Here is a 17,733-nt window from a genome sequence, read left to right on the forward strand (position 1 = left end):
ATCTTGATAAAGGCCTCATTTCCCCCCCAAACATTTAGAGAACTGAGTAAAATTTATAAAAATAAAAGCCATTCCCCAATTGACAAATGATCAAAAAATATGAATAGTTTTCAGAGAAAGTAATAAAAGCTGTATGTATAGGTATATGAAAAAAATGCCCTAATTCACTATTAATTGGAGAAATGTAAATTAAGACAATTCTGAGGCACTAGCTCATACCTATTAGTTTGACTAATAGGACAGCAAAGGAAAATTGCAAATGTTGAAGGAGAGCAGGAGAAAATAAAATATTAATGCACTGTTGATAGACTGATTCAATCTTTTTGTAAAGCAATTTGGATCTGTGTCCAAAGGGATACAAAACTATAGCTACTCTTTGATCTAGCAATACTATTTCTTTTTAGAGAGATTTAAAAAATAAAAGGAAAAAAAATTGTGTAATCAAAAAAAAAAATCACAACAGTTTTCTGGTAGCAAAGAATTGGAAATTGGGATGCCTATTCTTGGGGAATAAATAGCGAAACAAATTGTGATATGTGATTGGGATGGAACACTATTATGCTATAAGAAAGGATGAGCAATATGTTTTCAAAAAAAACTGGACTTACATAAGCTGATACAAAGTATACTGTCTACAAAGTAACTAATATTATGAGAAGATAAAACTCTGAATAATTTAGCTATTCTTAACAACTCTGAAGGACTTGTGATGAAAAATATTATCCATCTCCTGGTGGAATTTGAATCCATTGAAACATTCTCTCTCTGTTTTTTACTTTCTTTATTTTTCTTGAAGAGGTTTTTTTTTTTTTTGTCTAAGTTTTTTTTCACAACATTTAATATGGAAATGTTTTGCATGACTACACATGTATAATCTATATTGAATTGCTTGTGTTCTCAATGAGGGATGTTGAGAGGAAGGAATTTGGAACTCAAAATTTTAAAAAATTAATGTTTAAAAATTGTTTTCACATGTAACTGGAGGAAAATAAAATATTATATAAAAGCGAGAGAGACCAAAAAAATGCATCCAAAATTTCTGAAGAAATCATAAAACATTCAAGAATCTATTTACCAAGATATACATAGGAATGATATGATTATAATTACAAAACAAGCTTTAAAAAAACTAAAGACAAATTTTGGGAGAGGAATTAATTATTGATAGTTGAATAATGCTAATATAATAAAAGTAGCAATGTTCACTTTCAGGTTCAAAGCCTTACCAATCCAATTGTCAAAAGATTACTTTGTAAAACTAGATAACTTGTAACAAAATTCATCTAAGGGAATAAAATGTCAAGAATCTCAAGGGAAGTAATGGGGAGCAGGAGTGAAGTAAGAATACTTAGAAGCACCAGATCTCAAATATGCTTTAAAAAGTAATAATCAAAACTATTTGACATGTAATGTTCTCTTCTCTAAAATATATTGTTCTTTGGGAGCAGGTTTCTAGGGGGACTTCTGGAGGCAGCCTTCCTTTCTCTTCAGTATAATAATCACCTCAAATGCAGCCAGCAGGAGTTAAAGTCCAGATCCTTTATTTTCTCCTTCAGAATAGCCCGGTTAGTTTTCTTAGAGGCCTATCTCTCTCTTTGGTTCCAAGAGCTCTTGCCGCTAGTCCTTTGTCTCTTCCAGTTTCAGTCTCTCTTCTTCTAAATCCAAAGCTATCAGCCAGCACAAAGGAGGAACATGGAATGAATCTGTCTTGCCTCCTCTAGTGGGCTTGTCCTTCTGACTTGTGAATCTCCTGGACTTATGAATCTCCCAACTGAAACCTGACTTGTGAATCTCCCAGAGTAAATCCTGACTTGTGAATCTCTGGAAATGCCTATCAATTCCAGTGACTTAGCACCTTGTTTCAAGTTCTGACCCATAACAGACATGGATTAGAAATATAGAAGAATTGACAAATATTATATATTAGGAACTCCAAAAGTTAAATGAACACAATAACATAGTTTTTAATAAGCCTAAAGACATAAACTACTAGGATAGTTTACCATTCAGTAAACACTGTTGAGAAAATTAGAAAACAATCAGGGAAAAAATAGATTTAAAGCAATATCTCCTAATATATGCCTGCCATTCAATAAGCTCCAAAAAGATATGCTACCTAGATATAAAAATATTCAAAGTAGAGGAGGACCAAAATAAATATTTTACATAACTATGAATAGGAGGAAGGGTCTTAATCAAAGCAGGATGTTGGAGGAGGAGGGGTCTTAATTGCAAATTTCTCTGGTAAAGGTCTGATAACTAAGATATTTGGTATTTGATTCCAACATAGAGGGAAATCTTACATAAGATAAATCTTGTAACAGATAAATTTATAAAGACTATGAAAGGCAGTTCTAAAGAGAGGCTAAAATAACTATATTAAAACATATTCCAAATTAAGTACTTCAAAAAAAACAAACTCTGAGTTTAGCTGATATCCAGTAGATAAGTGAAAAATAACAAAATAAAAAGGGAAAGGGAAAAAAGAAGACGTGGGAAAACAAATACACTAACATCAGGCTATGAAGTGGTTCAATCTTTCTGAAAATCATCTTAGGTGGTATTGTATGCAAAAAGTCACTAAAAGCTGTGTATACTAGAAATACCATTACTATTCAGGCATCTCAAACAAGATCAGTGTAAAAGCATCAAGAGGTACAAAAAAAAAATTATAATATGTACCTTGTATTGTAATAAAGAACTAGAAAGTGGATAACAAAATTATGGTATATTACTATAATAAGAGGATAAAGAAGGAAAAATACAGAGAAATTTGGGAAAAAAACCTATATGACTTGACAGAGGGAAGTAAGCAGAATAAGTAGTATTATTTAATACCATAGTTTTATATGGAAAATAACATTAAAATATGCACTGATCAGTGACCAATAATGAATGACTCCAAAAGACTGGTGATGAAGCATGCTACCAGATTCTTGGTAGAGAAGCAATGGATTGTTGATATATTTTCAGATATTTTCAATACAACACAAATATACTTTGTTTGGCTATGCTTCTGAGGGAGAGCTGTAGAGCACAGATAGTGATGCAAAAAAAGAAGAAAGGAAAGGAAAGAGTAAAAATGAAAGTTTCATAACACCCAGAGGAGAGGAGGAGGAAGTTTAGAAGAGGATACAAATAAGGAGGACAATGCTGGTACTACCACATTAAATGTATCCTATAGATATGCAGATAGCTACACACATATACACATACATATATACACACTAGTTCTATGTGACATATTCAGAGTTTCATATAGTTCTCTTTTTCAGATCTTCTTCGTGTAACAAATGTTCTGACACCATTCTCTCTATGCTAAGTTACATCCCTTTCTTCCCCAGTTCTCAGATATACTAAGAGTGTTGGAATGTTTCTTTTCTCTGCCATCTTATACAAACTTTTATATGTAACATGCACATTCCAGACCCACTCTCTCAAGGCAAGTAGGCCTCCCTTCAAAGTTTAGGTTATTTTGAGGCTTGTAAGCAATCTTTTGCTCTGCTGCCACTGGCTTTAACTACTATCAACATGTAGTTCCCCCTATCTTAGAAAGGCTAATGACAACCTCTGACAATTTTTATAATAATTTTTATTTCAAAGATAAGGCAAGAAAAAAGATACAAATATTTCTTCCTTATAACTCAGTTACATAATCCCTCCCATATAGCTTTAGTCTTGGCAGGAAGAGTTAGGTTCATTATTTAGTTCAGTTCTTTCATAGCATTGTTTCCATCAAGTTCACATCCAAAGACAGTATTGCTGCCAAATGAGTCCTTCCACTGGACTGGGACCCTGAAGATCCCTTCTAAAAATTGTTCCTTACTCCTAGACTCCTCAGGGTATTTGTAGAGCTAGCTATAAAATCCAACCTGGATTCTGACTCCCAAATTCCTGTATTTTGCTTTCCTAGCCCTTGAAACTTTCAAGGTTGGAAGTTCCATGCCAAACACCTGGAATGGAAAATAACAAATAAACAAGACCAAAGACCCAGACTCAGTTTTGGGGAGTTGATGTAGATTTAGGAGTAGAAAGCCCCAAAACCCTTTTTCTAGGTTACCTCATCAAAAGTCATGAGTAAAGAATGATGTTGCTCCTCTAATTTGAATACTAAGAGAGAGCTGGAACTGACTCAGGCTTTTTGAAAATTAACAATTCCAGGTACATAGCCAACCTTACCACCAAGCTTTTCAGACAAATAATTGGCCAACTGAAACAAAGTACAGAATGTTCATAAATACATTTCCCTCACATATCAGAAAAGAGCAATCTGCCAGAGGAAAGAGAGAGCATGGGATGCAAGGTTTAAGTAAAAGTGTTGGCTTTTATGGGAATGACCATCTCTTTACTAAAGAAGAACAAAATAAATAATGGGAATAATATATTCATATATAAGAGAGTTTGTATGTAGAATAAAGGAAATGAAAGAACTCATATTGAATGACCTCTATTTTCTCAGGAAAGTATAAAGGGGCATTTTCTGCTGAGAATAAGGAGTACAGCTGCCCTGGAGAATGTGTGAATCAATTAGGAAAGAGTAAAAAAGTATTTTGTGGGATTGAGGCCATAGTTGAAATTAGAGAGCAAAAATTTTAGTAGAATCAGCATGGTGTGTGACTTTCTCCAATAGAATTCAACCACATGTTACTAGAAAGAGAGGAAATAAATGGTGAAATGTGAATCATTTGGGGGCTGTCAAAGCTGTGATATTTCCCCACATTTCATTGTACCTGAAATCACACTCTTTAGGCATCAACCTGTTTCATCTACACATTAATTCCTATGGTGAATAATTTCACTCTTCCCCTCTGAAATCATCTTCACTACTTCTCAGGTACCTTATGATGATTTGCGGTATCTCTTTGGTGAGATTATGTATGGAGGCCACATCACAGATGACTGGGACAGGAGGCTCTGCAGAACATACCTAGAGGAATTCATTAAACCAGAAATGTTAGAAGGAGAAATGTTTCTGGCTCCAGGATTCCCACTTCCAGGCAATATGGACTACAATAGTTATCACCAGGTAATCTCCCCATTTCCAGTCCTGGCTGTGCTATGTGAACTTAATATCCCTGGGTTTGTTTCCTCTGCCTTACAGTAAAGTAGTTGGAGGTAAGATTAAAAAGTTTCTAAAGTTCTCTCCAGCCTAAAATACTCTGGAAAATATAATGCTTTTAGGATGTTCCAGCAGTACTTTCAAAGTCATTTTGGAACAGCCATGCTGGAATGTTTCTCAAGAGTTCTCTTTTCCTGCTTAAGAAACCTTATTGAATTCCTAACTTTATATTTCGTTCTTAATCTTAAGTTGGTTCATTTTTATCACATGGATTTCTGTTCTTAATGTATATGTTCTCATTCACAAATATATCAGAGAAATGCATTTCATTGCTTTAATTTTTAAAATGACTAAGACATAGTAGATGTAAATCCCCAATAAAAAATTTAGCTCACTTCTACTAAATTCATAATAATGATGATCCTCAAACTTTTCAATAGACCAATATTTTGTGGACCTTCTACCCATGCTAATGCTTGCTGATCACTGCAAAAATGACTGAACTCTAAAAAATAGTATCTGTGGACAAAAAGAGACTGAATTATATAAAGGAAAATAAAATAAATTTTAAATCAATTTAGATTAGATACACACAAAAATGATTTGTCCTACAAGGATCCTTATGTACAGATAAGTGGCCCTTCATTTGCATTTGAGTTTCACATCACCAACTAGAGGATAGGCAATGAACAGCATCATCTTAGAGGCTTCTGAGAAACACCTGGATTCCTTATGTACTCTAAGCCTAATTTTTCTTGAAGAGAAAATAGGTAATCAAGTTAATCTGATGAGGGAAATTTCCTATTTCAATTTATTACTCAGAAATCAAAAGGCATTTTGTATAAATATTTTACCTATGTCCTTTTCTTTCATCTTTATTAATTTCCAATGGCATCCTCATCTCTTTTCTAGCATTTTTAGTTGCAAGCCCAATTCATTGACTTTCTCTTTCTCTATTTTATGCAAATAGTCTTCTAGAGATATGAAATTTCCCCTTATTACCGCTTTGGCTGTATCCCATACATTTTGGCATGATGTCTCATTATTATCGTTTTCTTAGGTGAAATTATTAATTATGTCTATGATTTGCTGTTTCACCCAATCATTCTTTAGTATAAAATTATTTAGTTTCCAATTATTTTTTGGTCTACTTTCCCGTGGCTTTTTGTTGAATGTAAGTTTCATTGCATTGTGGTCTGAAAAGGATGCATTTACTATTTCTGCCTTACTACATTTGAATTTGAGGTTTTTATGTCCTAATATATGGTCAATTTTTGTATAGATTCCATGAACTGCTGAAAAGAAAGTGTACTCCTTTCTGTCTCCATTGCATTTTCTCCAGAGATCTATCATATCTAACTTTTCTAGTATTCTATTTATCTCTTTGACTTCTTTCTTATTTATTTTGTGGTTTGATTTATCTAATTCTGAGAGTGCAAGGTTGAGATCTTCCACTATTATAGTTTTGCTGTCTATTTCTTCTTGCAGCTCTCTTAATTTCTCTTTTAAGAAATTAGATGCTACACCACTTGGCGCGTATATGTTTAATAGTGATATTGCTTCATTATCCATGCTACCCTTTAGCAAGATATAGTGCCCTTCCTTATCTTTTTTAATTAGATCAATTTTTGCTTTAGCTTGATCTGAGATCAGAATGGCTACCCCTGCTTTTTTGACTTCACCTGAAGCATAGTAGATTTTGCTCCAACCTTTTACCTTTAACCTGCATGTATCTCCCCGCTTCAGGTGTGTTTCCTGTAAACAACATATTGTAGGATTCTGGCTTTTAATCCATTCTGCTAACTGCTTCCTCTTTATGGGGGAGTTTACCTCGTTCACATTTATGGTTAACATGACCGATTCTGTATTACTTGCCATCTTGTTAACCCCTGTTTATGCTTTTCTCCCTTCTTTCCCCCTTACCCCTCTTCCCAGTATTAAGCTTGTGAGCACCACTTGCTTCTCACACCCCTCCCTTTTTAGTATCCCTCCCCCCGCCTTAGATTTCCTCCCCCTATCTTACCCCTTTCCCTCCCAGTTTCCGTATTCCCTTCCGCTTAGCTTATTCCTTCCCTTTTCACTTTTCCCTTTTCACTTTTCAATGAGGTAGAAGTTTCACCATAAATTGAATATGTCTAAAATTTTTCTCTTAAAGCCAATTCTGAAGGCAGTAAGATACCCACTATATTCATCCCCCTCCATTCTTTCTCTCAGATATAATAGGTTTCCTTTGCCTCTTCATGAGATGTAGTACTCCCACTTTACCCCTTTTCTGGTACAATGTCCTTTCCGCATCTAGTTTCTAGAACAAGGTATACATTATTCTTTATACATCTTTATAGCCAAAATATAGTTCCCAAGATTAATCTTTACCTTTTTAGATTTCTCTTGAGTTCTATATTTGTAGATCAAACTTTTTGTTAAGTTCTGGCTTTTTCATCAAAAATATGTGAAATTCACTTACTTCGTTGAATGTCCATCTTCTTCCCTGGAAAAAGATGCTTATTTTAGCTGGGTAAGTTATTTTTGGTTGCATACCAAGTTCTTTAGCCTTTTGGAATATCATATTCCAGGTCCTTCGATCCTTTAATGTGGATGCTGCTAGATCCTGGGTGATCCTTATTGTGGTTCCTCGATACTTGAATTGGGTTTTTCTAGCCGCTTGCAATATTTTTTCCTTTGTCTGAGGGTTCTGGCATTTGGCCACTATATTCCTTGGTGTTTGATTTTAGGATCCCTTTCAGTGGGTGATCGATGAATTCTTTCAATGTCTATTTTATCCTCTGGTCCTATGACTTCTGGGCAGTTCTCTTTGATAATTTCCTGGAAAATAGTGTCCAGGCTCTTTTTTTCATCATACTTTTCTGGGAGTCCAATGATTCTCAGATTGTCTCTTCTGGATCTGTTTTCCAGGTCTGTTGTCTTCTCCAGAAGGTATTTCACATTCTTTTCCATTGTTTGATTTTTTTGGATTTGCTTGATTGATTCTTCTTGTCTCCTCAAGTCATTCAATTCCAATTGTTCAATTCTGATTTTTAATGAAGTGTTTTCTTCACTCACTCTTTTAAAATCTTTTTCTAATTGTCCCATTGAGTTCTTTTGTTCTGTGGAATTTTTTTTCCATTTTGCCAATTTTGTTTTTTAGAGAGCTGTTTTCTGTTTCCAGTTCACTAATCCTATTTTTCAAGGATTTTATTTCTTTATCCAGTCTCTCTTTAAATGAGTGGGATGACTTCTCCAGACTCTCTTGCCAAGCCTCCCTCTCCTTTTCCCATTTTTTTTCTAGCTCCCTTGTGAGAGCCTTTTTAATTACTTCTATGAGGTTCATCTCTGCTGAGGAACAGATGATCTCCTCCTTTGGGGATTCACCTGGAAACTGTCTGTTTTTACTCTCCTCAGGATTTGGAGTCTGCTCTCTATCCATATAGGAAGCTGTCAAAGATTAAAGTCCTCTTCAATTTTTTGCTCTTTATGTCAAAGAATCAAAGACAAACCAGCAAAAAGAAAAAAAGAAATCACCCCTGATTGGAGTCTGCTTTTTGGGGGGAGAGGCTGGGCGGTGTTACCGAGCTTCCTCTACAGACTGTGGGGGCAGCAGCGAGGCACTAGCAGGACTGTGCTGAGCCTGCACTCTGAGACTCCGAGAGCGTGCTGAGACACTGTGGGGGAGGGGTGGCCGGGTCCGAGAGACTCCAGCTGTTTGGGGTTGTATTCTTCACCCCGGTGTTTTTAGCTTCTCTGCTGGGCTGCTAGCTTGCTGCCAGGGCAAAGTATCCAATCCTGTAGCAAAGCTCTCCCCGCCGAGATGGCTGCGATCACACCCCACCCCCTCTCCAGTCTGCTCAGCTGTGAGCTGCCTGCCGTGCTCTCAGCTGCCTGCCCGCACCCTGCGCCTGATCCAAAAACAGACCTTTCTTGGCGAATCTCAAGGATGGCTTTTCTTGATAACTATTTGTGGGGTTTTTTCAGTCAAGCATCAATTCAGAGGCTTGTAATGAAATGGATAGTGCGAGAAAATGCAGAGCTTACACAGCTGTGTGCCTCCTCTCTGCCATCTTGGCCAGAAGTCCCCCGGCATCCTCATCTCAATAGAACACTTCTACAACCAGAAAATTAAGAATCAAGCAAAACAATTATTGCCTTGGTAATGTCATAAAATACTTCATTCTGCATCCATTATTTACACCATCTTTCTACTGGGAGGAATGCATGAAATCCCTGACACTTCACTGACAATTACTACATTATCCAGAGTTCTGATGTGTTTTAATGTCAATCAACAAGTTTTTGATACATGCTTCCTTATTTTTTGCCTTATACCATCCTATGAGACGACAAAAATATAGGAGACATGGTTTGTGCCACTAAAATAATATTCATCATTCAATAAATGGTTATTGAATAATAATAATAATAATTTAATAATAATAATAACCATTTATTAAATGACTTGTGTTAGCACTATACCAAACCAAGAAAGAAAAAAGATAGTCACTGCATTCAAGAAGCTCACAATCTAATGGTAGAGAAGTTGAACCATAAGAAGATGCCTAGTGTAGGGGGTATGATGAAGCCCAGAGGAGTGCAGTTGAGTAGGAGATGAGGAAGCAACTAGTCTTGATCCTCTTGTTGAATGAAGAATGTGGGAGAAACTCTCCACTGTTTAACTTCTACCCTTTCCCACCCTGGAGTAGAACCCCAGGAGCAGAGAGTGCTGAAGAGGTTTGGGTTCCAGGGCTGACATAACTCATAAAATAACTAGGATGAATTAGGTACTGAGCTATGGTGCCAAGACTGATTTTAAGTTCAACAGCATGAACCCAGAACTCATGGGATATGAACTTACTTTCTTCCCATGACAATATATATTTTTGTGGGACAGTACATACCAGGTTTTTTTACATGATTTACTCTGCCTATAAGTGAAATAAATGAGGTAACAATATACAGTCTTGTGTTGGAATCCTTACAAAGTATTAAGTCATTAGAATTGATAGAGACAATAATTATCTAATTTGGCATTAGATTGATCTGATCCTACAGGGAGATGTTATGAGCCAGAACTTGAAAAAAGGTGATAACTCAATGGAATTGATAGAAGCAATGCTTGTGTGTTTGGGTTTGCACCTTTGAGAGTTCACACATTAGCTCACACACATTAGTTCACAAGTTTGGAAGGTTCACAATTGTTCACAAGTATGGGAGATATATAAAGTTAGCTTTGTAACTTTGTGAATTCACACCTCCCATAATCCCACTCTCGAAGGAGGAGTTAACCTTTGAGAGAGCATAAAAAGGAGCTGAGTCAGTGAAGTCAGTTCAGTTGAGAAGATTGACAAGCTAGAGACTGCAGTCGGGCAGAACAAAGGATTCGGAGGAGTAGAACCAAGATTCAGAGGGAGCTGGAGGCAACAAAGGACAAGCTGCAAGAGCTCTTGGAACCAAGGAGGGAGTGAGTCCTCTAAGAAAGCTAACGGGACCCAAGGAAAGAGATAAGATTTAGAAGAAGAAAATAAATGTTTGGATTTTATCAGCTGGCTGCATTTGAAGTGATTATTGATCTGAACTGAAATTAAGGCTGCCTCCAGAAAACCTCCCCAAGAAACCTGCTCACAGAGAAAATGATCATATATTATACAAAAGAAGAAAACACCACAGTCTTGTTGTACTACTTTTCCAATATTAAATCTATCAATTGTTATTCCACGTTCAGTTCTAACTGTTGCTTCTTGGTCTGCATATAGGTACCTTAGGAAACAAGTAAGATGATCTGGCATTTCTTTGAGTACTTGCCAGTTTGTTGTGATCCACATAGTCAAAGGTGATAGTGGAATCTATGAAACAGAAGTAGGTAATATGTGTGTGTGTGTGTGTGGGTGTGTATTTTCTGGAACCTCCCTTACTTTCTCTATAATCCAGTGAATAGCACTCAAGCAATTTGATGTCTAGTTCCTCTGCCTTTTTGAAAATCTAACTGCTCTCTTCCAGGATTACTTGATTCACATATTGCTGGTGTAGCTCACACAATCAAAAGCATAATTTTGCTGACATATGAAATGAGAGAAATTGTTTAATAATTTGAACATTCCTTGCCATTGTCCTTCTTTAGGATTAAGACATAAAATGATCTTTTCCAAACCAGTGTCCGCTGTTGAGTTTCCAAATTAGCTAACATACTGAGTGCAGGACATTTAAAGCTTTATCATCTAGGATTTCAATTTCATCCCTTCATTAGTCTTATTTTTAGCATGATTCCTAAGGTCCATGTGATTTCATTCTCCAGAAATGATCAGTAACCATACCCTTGTGTTTTTTGGTGATGTGAATAACTTTCTTTCCTTTTTTAATAAGTAAATAATATTTCATTTTTATCCAAATTGCATATTTAAAAAAAAAATTCAAGCTTTGTGTTCAAATTTATCCTTCCTTCCCTCTTCTTCCCTATCCCTGAGAGGGAAAGCAATTTGATATACATCATACATGTGTAATCAAATAAAACATAGTTCTGTATTAGTCATTTTGTAGAAGAAAATTCAAAGAAAAAAGGAAAAAGGAACAAAAGTGGAAAAACTGTACACTTCAGTCTGTATTCAGACACCATCAGATCTTTCTTTGGATGTGGATAGCATTTTTCATCATGAGTTCTTTGGGATTGTCTTGGATCTTTGTATTGCAAAAAATAGGTAAGTCATTCACAGCTGTTTAATCACACAAAGATCTTTTTGTATTGTTCTTTTGTGTATTCTTACCTTTTCTTCTTAATCTCTTCTCCTGTGAGATCCCTACAATTTTGATCTTTTATCATGGAACTCTCTAATTTTCTTGAAGAGATCTCTTCTCTTTCACATTCTATTGTTTTCTTCTATTTCTTTGCATTGCTCACTTAAGAAAAACTTAGCTTGACAAGAATTTCAAGGGAATTAATGGGAAAAAAAATACAAAGGATAGTGGCCTAGCAGTCCTCAAAACCATTGGTGCTGGCTAAGAAATAGAGTGAAGGATCAGTGGAATAGGTTAAATACACATGACACAATAATCAATAAATATTGCAATATAATATTTGATAAACCCCCAAACTCTAGCTTCTAGAGGTAAAACTAGAAAAACTAAAAAAAAAAAAAAAACAGCTTCTAGGGATAAAAATGCACTATTTGACAAAAATTGCTGGGAAAACTGGAAAATATGTTAGAAACTCAGCATAGCCCTATATCTCACATCCCAGACCAAAATAAAATCAAAATGAATATACAATTTGGGAAAGGCTGATACCATAAGCAAACTAGAAGAACAAGGGATAGTTTACCTATCAAATCTTTGGAGGTGGGAGGAATTTGTCACCAAAGAAGAACTAGACAACATTATGAAAGGCAAAATGGATAACTTTGATTATATTAACTTTTTTTAAAATTTGCAAAACAAAAGCAACACAAATAAGATTAAAAGGGAAATACAAATCTGGGGAAAATTTTAGTCAGTGTTTCTGACAAAGTTTTCATTTCTAAAATATATAAGGAACTCTGTCAAATTTGTAAGAATACAAGTCATTTCCCAATTGATAAATGATCAAAGGATATGAACAGACAATATTCAGATGAGGAAATTAAAGCCAGCTATAGTCATATTGAAAAAATGTTCTTGATCACTATTGAGAGAAATGCAAATTAAAATAATTCTGAGGTACCACCTCACATCTCTCAGGTTGATTAAGATGACAGGAAAAGATAATGACAAATATTGGAGAGGATGTGGAAAAACTGGGACACTAATAATGGAGTTGTGAAATGATCAACCATTCTGGAGAGCATTTTAGAACTATGTCCAAAGAATTATTAAACTACTGAGTCTGTATCCCAAGGAAATCATAAAGAAGGGGAAAGGACACATATGTGCAAAAATGCTGTTTGTAGCAGCTTTTTTGTGGTGGCAAAGAATTAGAAAATGAGTAGATGCCCATCGATTGGAGAAGAGCTGAATAAGTTATGGTATATGAAAGCAATGAAATATTATTTTTCTATAAAACATGCTGAACAAGTTGATTTTAGAAAAGCCTGGAAATATTTACTTGAACTGATGCTGAGTGAAACAAGTTGAACCAGGAATACATTATACACAGTAACAAGATTATGCCATGATCAACTATGAAAGACTTGGTTCTTAGTAGTTTAGTGATCCAAGGCAAGCCCACTTTGGATAAGAAACTTTGGATAGAAAACACCATCCATATTCAGAAAGAAAATGTGGAGATTGAATGTAAATCAACACAAGCTATGTGCACTTTTTCTGTGGGTTTTTTTTTTTTTACTTTCATTTGTGGTTTTTCCCTTTTGTTCTGATTTTTTTCTCCCAACATGATTCATAAAGAAATGTATATGCAGCTAGGTGGTGCAGTGTGGCTAGTGCACCAGCCCTGAAGTCAGGAGTACCTGAGTTCAAATCTGACCTCAGACACTTAACACCTCCTAGCTGTGTGACCCTGGGCAAGTCACCTAACCCCAATTGCCTCAGTGAAAGAGAGAGAGAGAGAGAAAGGAAGAAAGAGAGAAAGAGAAAGAAAGGAGGGAAGGAAGAAAGAAAGAGAGAGAAAGAGAGGGAGGGAGGGAGGGAGGAAAGAAGGAAGGAAGGGAAAGGGAAAGGGAAAGGGAAAAGAAAGCAAAAGGAAAAGGGAAAAGGAAAGGAAAAGGAAAAGGGAAAAGGAAAGGAAAAGGGAAAAGGAAAGGGAAAGGGAAAAGAAAGCAAAAGGAAAAGGGAAAAGGAAAGGGAAAGGGAAAGGAAAGAGAAAGAGAAAGAAAAGGGAAAGAAAAAGGAAAAGGAAAAGGAAGGGAAGGGAAGGGAAAGGAAGGAAAGATAGGAAGGAAGGAAGAATGTGGTGTTCTCTTCTTTAAAATATAATGGTTTTCTGGGAGAGCTTCTGGGGGAGGTTTTCTGGAGGCAGCCTTAGTTTCAGCTCAGAGTAATAATACTCCAAATGCAGCCAGCTGATAAAATCCAAACGTTTATTTCTTATCTTTTTCCTTAGGCCCGGTTAGCTTTCTTAGAGGCCTATCTCTCTGCTTGGTTCCAAGAGCTCTTGCCGCTAATCTTTTGCCTCTGCCAGCTTCGGCTTCTCTTCTTCCAAAATATCTCCAGCCAGCACAAAGGTGAAAGTTGGAATGAATGTGACTCCACCTCTGAGAGTGGGCTTGTGGGCTTCCTCCCAGAGTGCTCTGTGTCTGTCCCAGAGTGCCCCCTCTCAATCTTTTCAACTGAACTTCTGACTGAGCCTCTGTCAGCTTCTTATATATGATCTCTTAAAGGTTGACTCCTCCTCTGAGAGAGTGGGATTGTGGGTTTCTGTCTCTCCCAGAGTGCTCTTTGGCCCTAAGAGCTTCTTGCTTATATGAGCTCTCTAAAGGTGTGAACACAAGCATTGTTTCTATCAGTTCTACTTAGTACCTTGTTTCAAGTTCTGGCCCATAACATTTCCTTGTAAGATCAGATCAATCATACTGAACCATGCTAAATTAGATAATTATTGTCTCTATCAACTCTAATGAGTTAACACTTTGTAAGGATTCTAACAGTATTTACTGATTCCTTGCTGCTCAAGGGAATCTCAAAAGTCTTTTCTAGAACCACAATTTGAAAGCATTGGTTCTGCAGCATCCAGTTTTTCTTTTTGTCTAATTCTTACTGTCACAGATTTCATTCTTGAGCCCAAATCTACAAAATCTGACATTGCTTCCATTTCTTTTCTTTCTATTTGAAAGAAGTGATGAGACCAGTTGCCAAGAGCTTAGGCTTTTGTATACATGTGTATGTGTCTGTGTATTCACAAACACATTTTACATATATATATATATATATATATAATTTGATTATCTCCTTCTTAGAATATAAATTCTATTATTTCTCTTTCTATTTCAGTGCCTAGCACAGTATAATGCATAAAGCAAATACTTTATAGATGCTTATTAATGTGATTGATTGTAAGTAATTAATATAATCGATTTGAAGAATATTAGCTAAGTTAGAATGCCTATTGTAGGAATATGAAGACAAATAAGAGAACAAAATTTGGAGATACTAATGGAGATAGGATTTAGAAGGCATTTCAGTACATGTAACTGATTGGCAAATAGAGAAAAGCTAGAGCATAAGTACCCAATATATAGTTATGCATTGTTCTGTTTTCCCAGAGGACATTCTTTGGCTTAATGAAAGCACTTATCTACCTAAAACATAGTACACTTCTCATAAACTGTTTGGACTTTTTAATTTCTTTTCAAAAGTCAAATCACACAGAAGTGAGTACAAGGGATAATGCTGTAAAAAAAATTACAGAACATGGGTTCTATCAATAAATTATTATTAAAAAAAAAGTCAAATCACTTGGGGGGAAAAAGGGCATATCCTTGGTTTCATGAATATATCCTTCTCTTTCAGTACATTGATGACATGCTACCTACAGAGTCACCATACCTGTATGGGCTCCACCCCAATGCTGAGATTGGCTTTTTGACCCAGACCTCAGAAAAGCTCTTCCACACAGTGCTAGAGATGCAGCCTCGAGACAGCCAGGATGGAAATGGAGGAGGGGTCACAAGAGAAGAAAAGGTAAATGATGGGAAGCAACTCTGTTTTCTTGCTAGGAATTGAGTAAATTTATTTGGTGGTATAATGAATGATTGAAATAGAAAGTTTGATTCTGGATATAATTCTTTCTAAGGTATACAACTGATTAGCCTTACAGTATAAAATATTTTTGTACACAATTTATATCTATTGCTTACTCAGACCCTAAACACACGGACTAGTGTCCGCTAAGCCTATTCACACATTCTCCCCTTTGTTCACTTGTCACAACCCAGTCAACATAGGCTTTTTTTCCTACTCCCAATCTAGAACTTATTTTTTGTAATTATTTGTGTCAAATTTTATGACATTCTCAACAAATAGAAAACAAACAATATAGAAATGAATTCTGTAGCAAAATCAGCTTTAACAAAATATTTTTGTTATTCACCTTTAATCTCTTGATTGTTTGATATATAATTTCTCCCAGCACGTTGAGTGGACCCACTGTATAGAACTTATGGAAGATATAGTTGCACTGTCTGGGCAAACATGGATGGACTGTCATCTTCATTATTGAAGGGAACACATAAAAGAATCAATCAGACAGTATTTATTAGTGCTTATTATGTTCTAAAATCTGGGAATATATGTACATAAGGAAAAAAGATAGTCCAGCCTTGTTGGAATCTTTACAAACTGCTAACTCATTAGAGTTGATAGATTATTGATCTGATCTTACAAGAAGATGTTTTGGGCCAGAACCTGAAACAAGGTACTAAGTAGAACTAATTAATACAATGCCTGTGTTCACACCTTTGCTCATTGGAGTTCACAAGTATGGGAGATTCACAAAGTAAACTTTGTAACTTTGTGAATTCACACCTCCCTTGAAGCTCTTAGGGCCAGAGAGCACTATGGGAGAAAACCCATAATCCCTCTCTCTCGCATCCCACAATTCCTCTCTCTCAAATAAACAGAGCTTCAAAGGGGCCAGTCAGAAGAGTTTTTCAGAGGAAGAAGCTACGAATCAAGAGTTCAGGGGAAGATTGAGAAGGGTCTCTCAGAGACACAACCAGATTCATCTTCGTCTCACACCACTGTGGTGGCTGGGCTCCTGCACTTCCCCCACTGAGACCAAGCTGGTCTGAAAGACTCGACAGAAAACTAGCTGAGCCCCAAGTGAAGGAGACAAGAGATTCATTCCATCTTTGTGCTGGCTGGAGGCTGAAGAAAGCAGAGGCAGAGGCTGAAGGATAAAACTTTTGGATTTGGAGACATTCGGAGGGAGCTCTTGGAACCGAGCAGAAAGATAGACCTCTAAGAATCTAGCTACCCAAGGAAAGAGACAAGACTTGGAAGGAGAAATAAACATTTGTATTTTTACCAGCTGGCTGCATTTGGGGTAATTATTGATCTGAACTGATACTAAGGCTGCCTCCAGAAAACCTCCCCAGAGAAACCTGCCCTCTCCTGCAGAGAGAACGATCTTATTACATTAAAGAAGAAAAACACCACACAGCCTATCAAGGAGTTTGCATTCTAAAGTAGAAGATAATTTGTAAAAGGAAGCTGAAGCAAGGGGAGGGGAAGGGAGAGAAGAAGGTACTTTGACACGGTCCCATGAGAGGCAAGGAAATGCTATCTGATGGGAATCAAAGAGGCTAAATGGTCTTTTGGGAATGGAACTTGGGTACTTCCTTAAATGGAGGTTCCAGGAGAATGACCCCATTCTCCAATAAAATGGGAGAATCCTAGAAGCAGAAATATTAGTAAAGTGTGAGTTCCAGGACTGAAGTGATTTTACAGGTTGAAGAGATTTCTGAGGCATTCAGAGAACTATATAGCCTTGTGACCCATTTAAGCATAATTATAGTCTTTATATGTTCTAATTCTGCCTTCTTTTTTATCTCTTTATATGAATTTACACATAGTGTATATTTTCATTTGTTTTAACTATACAGTAATACCCCATTATACCTATATGCCACAGTTTTATTTCACTATTTACCCCCAACAGATGAATAAGTGAGTTGTTTCTGTTTTTTTTTTTTTTTTTCCCTGAGACAATTAAGGTTAAGTGTTATGGGCCAGAACTCTGAATTTGAAACAAAGGTATTAAG

At 36.2% G+C, this 17,733-nt stretch overlaps 1 protein-coding gene across 1 annotated transcript in view; it reads left to right on the forward strand.

The window, feature by feature from the left end:
* DNAH9 (dynein axonemal heavy chain 9) overlaps nt 1–17,733 on the forward strand; it is a 581,066-nt gene that overhangs the window by 546,898 nt on the left and 16,435 nt on the right. The window contains exons 65-66 of the mRNA XM_051995550.1: nt 4,835–5,026; nt 15,482–15,652. Coding sequence (XP_051851510.1) covers nt 4,835–5,026; nt 15,482–15,652 — 363 coding nt within the window. The remainder of the gene's footprint in view (nt 1–4,834; nt 5,027–15,481; nt 15,653–17,733) is intronic.

This window comes from Antechinus flavipes, chromosome 4 (assembly GCF_016432865.1).
Source record: "Antechinus flavipes isolate AdamAnt ecotype Samford, QLD, Australia chromosome 4, AdamAnt_v2, whole genome shotgun sequence".
Taxonomy (NCBI): Eukaryota; Metazoa; Chordata; class Mammalia; order Dasyuromorphia; family Dasyuridae; genus Antechinus; species Antechinus flavipes.